At 44.9% G+C, this 4,763-nt stretch overlaps 1 protein-coding gene across 1 annotated transcript; it reads left to right on the top strand.

The window, feature by feature from the left end:
• The first annotated feature begins 1,072 nt into the window (after positions 1 to 1,072).
• Positions 1,073 to 4,553, top strand: si:dkeyp-34c12.1 (uncharacterized protein LOC570187 homolog). The gene is made up of 8 exons (XM_035636352.2): positions 1,073 to 1,397; positions 1,506 to 1,569; positions 1,863 to 1,996; positions 2,082 to 2,180; positions 2,598 to 2,782; positions 3,287 to 3,344; positions 3,421 to 3,483; positions 3,626 to 4,553. Exons 1-8 carry the CDS (start codon positions 1,242 to 1,244, stop codon positions 4,223 to 4,225), a joined length of 1,359 nt encoding a protein of 452 aa, XP_035492245.2. The 5' UTR covers positions 1,073 to 1,241; the 3' UTR covers positions 4,226 to 4,553.
• The last annotated feature ends 210 nt before the right edge of the window (positions 4,554 to 4,763 follow it).

Below are 4,763 nucleotides of genomic sequence, written 5' to 3'. Positions count from 1 at the left end.
TCGATCGGGCCCTTTACGACCCGTCTGCTCGACCTGTTCAATCCTCCGACTGTCGGAGCTGCTGTAAACGGCCTTCCGGGACACATCTCTGGCACTGGAGAGGCACTGGAGAGATTTTACAGGAAACAGTGGCCAGGTTGGCTTTGTCTCATGTCCTTCAGAAAGAGTACGTGACGGAGTGAATGATGTCTGGTTGAGTCCGTGTACAATCGTTTCCAACCACAGAAATAAACGGACACACGTAGGACAGAGATCCTTACACCAGAGAGGAATTGTCGACATGAGGAAGATGAGAAAAGTAAATTTGAATTCGATTTTTTAATTGGGGAAAATGATTTGTACGCTGCGACGTCAAACCGTGCACATGTTTTCCACTCGGCCGTGCCAAGGCAGCGTCATAAAGGCCCAAATTTATCCGACACACTCTTTGACCCTCTTCCTCCTTCCTCTCCGCCCCACAACTATGGGAGCGGACAGTTTAAAAACAGAGGTATTTACGACTCAGCGCTCGCCTCTAGGGTTCCTGGTGCTTCACACTGGCAGTGTGACACCGCCCGTTTAAAAATAGACAAGGGGTCTGGCTTGGCTATCCGGCTATTTTTCTGCCAGGCTCCATCTGTCTGTCTGGACACCTGCCCGTCTATCTGCCTGTCTGTCTGACTTGTGCAGGCCGGACTATCGTATAAGACAACTAGGAATGTGAAATTGTTACTCACATCATATCTCCGGGAACTATATCTTTGTTTGCAATTTTCAAGTTTTTGCATCCATTATTTGAGTAAAATCAAAAGTACTTCGTCACATTTCATGAGTGTCCTCCTATATATATATATATATTTTTTTTTATTAATAATTGATTTGAAGGTTCAGTATAAGTGAAGTTCAGTATAACTGAAGTAGTATCTCTTTTTTTTTAAAGTTCATTATTAACTTCCTGCAGTTTATTTGACGGCCTGCGGGCGGCTTCATATGAGATGAGCTGTGTGTTATCCAGCGACTTCTACCTGTTACTCGAAACTAAAAGAAGCCTGTCGCCATCTGCTGGTCAAAAGGAGAACAGGTAGTGGTCAGCCAAACCGTCAGCCACAGGTGAAAGTGATGAAGCTGTGATGAGAGTGGGACACGGTCTCCGGCTCCAAACCAAAAGAAAAGCGAGGAGGGAAAAACGACCGCCGCGCCGCAACCCCCGCACCGAGACGCTTTAAGCTTTTTTTATTTGGAGTTCAGAAAAAAACTCAAACATGTCAGTCGGATTGTTGGGCCCAAACGGGGATCTCATTCCGTCGGTTCGACAGCTCCCCAGGACCCCTCCTCTGATGGATGTGACGAGACACTTGGACTTCTGTAACGATGACGATCCAAACGAAGGTCGCGAGCAGCCGAAGCCGAGCGCCGAGGTGCGTGAAGGGATCGTGCACTAGTTCACTGCACACCATTCATCAAACTCTTCTTATGTTATTGCGACGGTGCACAAGTGAATCTGCTGTCCTGCTTGTTACCGACAGGCAGAGGAACGTGACGCTGACAAGAGAAGGACGTTTGTCTTCCACACCCCCGAGACAAAGACAGGTACATTATTGTCGATCTGCAGAACATCATCTGCTCGTTTTAGCCGACTTGCTCGGTGTACTGCCTCAAAACTCCCTCGGGTAATAAAAGCAAGGTGATATTATAATAATGAGCTGTATTTATCGACTCGTGCTTAATGCAGGAGAATTACATTCAAATGACGTCATTTTACAACAGTAATTATCACGTGAAAAGCTTGTAAAGCTCCAGTTGTAATTGCAAAGTTGGTTACTGTAGCTGCACTTAATGGTTTCCTTGTGTTATTGTTGTTGTTTCTTTTCGTCTTCCTCTAGTCTGTCTAGAAGACTCTTCTGAACCCACATTCTCTGACTCCATGCTGAAAGGGATGAAGGGGTACCAGCTGACAGCGGGTGACCTGGACTTCCTCCAAAAGATGAAGGAGGCGAAACTTAGTCGAGAGCTGCAGGTAATTCTGACTTGTGTCTTATTTTGTGCACTTATTTTAAGACCAAAGTTTTGCTGGTGAAATTGGATGTTTTCACTGTCGTCAGGGAGACCTGGAGGAAGGGCAGAGGTCATTGAAGAAGGAAAAGATGGCCTTGGAGCTTGCACGTGCCTCCAGGGACAAAGCACAGGCGGAACGCGACAAGGTGAGTTTCTTTTGAATGGCGCTGAAAAGGAAGGCGGCAGCGGCGACGACGATGACAACGAAACCCTTTATCTCGTGAAAAAGCATGACATGTCGCTTTTCCAGCGCAAGTTTGCGAATAAAACCGTCTTATCTCGGGCTTAAGTTAGTTTTATCGCCGATACTAAGGCACATCTGAACTTTTTAGCACCATAATACTTTCCCTGAATCTTCAAGCACAATACTTTTTTACTAGCTGTTTATATTGTCCCTAAAATGGCTTCTCTTTTATTTCTTCCAAAAAATGTCTTCCCTTTGAAGGTCAACAATGGTGGAAGTTAAAGATGATGGATGGTGCAAGTTCCTTGCACATGAAGTATAGTTGTAAAGAAGACCATAATCCTGCTGATCCTCATGCCTCTCGTTGTTTTTCTGTCAGTTTCCATCCTGCGAAGAGTTCACCGAGTGGGCGACGTTGGTCCTCAATGTGACATCGCCGTTGATCGACTTAGCAGGCCTAGATACCAAGACTCTTCTTGCCATGGTAACGGAAGCAAAAATCCAGAGGGCCATGGACGAGAAGAGGATCGAACTCGCTCCGATGGAGAAGATGGTCGCAGACAAGTAATTAATAGTTAGTTTGCAGTGGTTTGACGCTGTGTGCTGAATTTTTGAGTCACTGAAGGCAACATTTTGAAGGATCTCGCCAGTCCATATTCGTATTTTGTCAACCCTTTTCCAAAGTACACACTTTTTTTTTATACAATCATGATCAGTCTCGTCTTACTTTCAGCAATTTCACAAAATGTGAAACTATTCCTTCAACACCCTCATGTGAAGGCATTATTATTCTCAGTTGGGCGTTTAATCATGTGCTTCGGGGCGTTCACGTGCGTGTGGAAAAGCTCCAACACACAAAACTTTTCTTAAATGAGATGCTCCAATACGCCTCAATTGTCCTTTTCGAAAAACACTGATTATGTTTTGATTGTCTCCCCGATTAAATTTTTCTATCGTTGTAGCTCATGAATAATGTCCAATATCACCTTCACTGTATGTTGAAGATCCACGTAAAAAATAGAGTCAAACTACTAACATGGATTCCACAAAAAAAAACCTCTGTGATAGGAGGAAGGAAGAGGCTAAAGAGAGAGGACGGCTCGAAAAACAAATTGCAACTGAACAGGTGAGGGTGGCTCCAATTTGCTTGATATTTTATTGATGAATTATTATTTTTTACTTTTTTTAAAATTTGTTTTCAGTTGAAGATACAGGGGATGATGAACCAGATATCTGACCTGACGTCCGAACTTGCACAACAAGAGGTGAGAATCAGATTGGATCTTATGCTATACCCGTTTGATTTTGAGTCGTCACTCACAAAAACAATGACTTAGATGGAGAAAAAGCAATCCCCAAGTCAACAGTCAGTCCTGCTTCCTGTAAAGAAAAAATATTGTTTCACAGGAGGCCTATAATGTCTGTCAGATGCTGCTCAAGACCCGCAAAGACATCAAAGAGGAGGCAGGAGCAGGGGCGTCCTCTGAGAAACTGCACATGAAACATGGAAGACAGGAACGAAAGAAAAAGGAAAAGTTGCAAGACAAAACGAACCACAGTAAATTAACGAGGAGTAAACGTGCAGAAGGTAAAATAGACAACCAGGCCAATGTGAAAGAAACTCATCCAAATAAGAGCACAAATGAAACTCTGCAGACATCAGCGACCAAGCAGGCGAAGCAAACGGCCGAAGCCGCGACAGACAAGTTGGCAAAGTCCGTCAAAGCAGCCAGAGGCCCGCTGAAGAGAGTCGAGGAGCAGGAGCCTAAGTCGCAGGAGTCCGTGCAAGCCGGGAGAGGGAGGAGGAAGACACCCTGTTCCACACAGGCCGCAGCGCCACAACCGACGAATCCGACCAAAGCCAAAGCGGGGGAAGACCTGTCCACGTCGCAGCAGTTCACTCCGTCTCGCAGCCGAGGGAAAGCTGCTGCGGCTCAGCGCGACGCTGGAGTGCAGGCACAGGGCTCTGGTCTGAGAAGATCCAAGAGGATAGCAAGCAGGAGGTGAAGGTGCATTGAAGAGCTCCACTGGCAGGCACCAGAAGATCTCAAATACTTATGAAATGCAATAATATGTTGTAAATATTGTAAGTGTTTCAACGGGTTCTGGCAGATGACCCTATGACCCTTATCTCTCGTACCATCAAGAGGTTGACACCAGTGGGCTGATAGTTTATTTCATTCTTTCTTTTATGTTGCCCCTTCAGTTAAAATTTTTATTTATCCAGCACTTTGCTTTACGACCAAATGCCACGCTAGTGTTAGCAATTTAATTAAAGGTAGACTTGCACCAACAGCGTGTTTTTGTATTTTATCATTCAAAGTTATGTTTGGAATTTTTTAGGAACCTATTGACTTTGTCACCATGTGTAAAATAAACAGAAATGGGCCTTTTTTTCTGAATGCAATCTCTCAAAGAGGGATCAAAGGTCAGTCAACTGAAGGACAGCCGAATAAGAACTGACTCGAGGTTTACTCGTTTCTCAAGGATGCCTCGAAAGAGCGAACGCTTGTCGGCACAGGGCCTGAATCCCAAACCCCTGGAT

The sequence above is a fragment of the Scophthalmus maximus genome, chromosome 1, assembly GCF_022379125.1.
Source record: "Scophthalmus maximus strain ysfricsl-2021 chromosome 1, ASM2237912v1, whole genome shotgun sequence".
In the NCBI taxonomy this organism is placed as follows: domain Eukaryota; kingdom Metazoa; phylum Chordata; class Actinopteri; order Pleuronectiformes; family Scophthalmidae; genus Scophthalmus; species Scophthalmus maximus.
The sequence above is the reverse complement of the archived record's forward strand: the minus strand, read 5'-3'. Positions and strand labels throughout refer to the sequence as shown.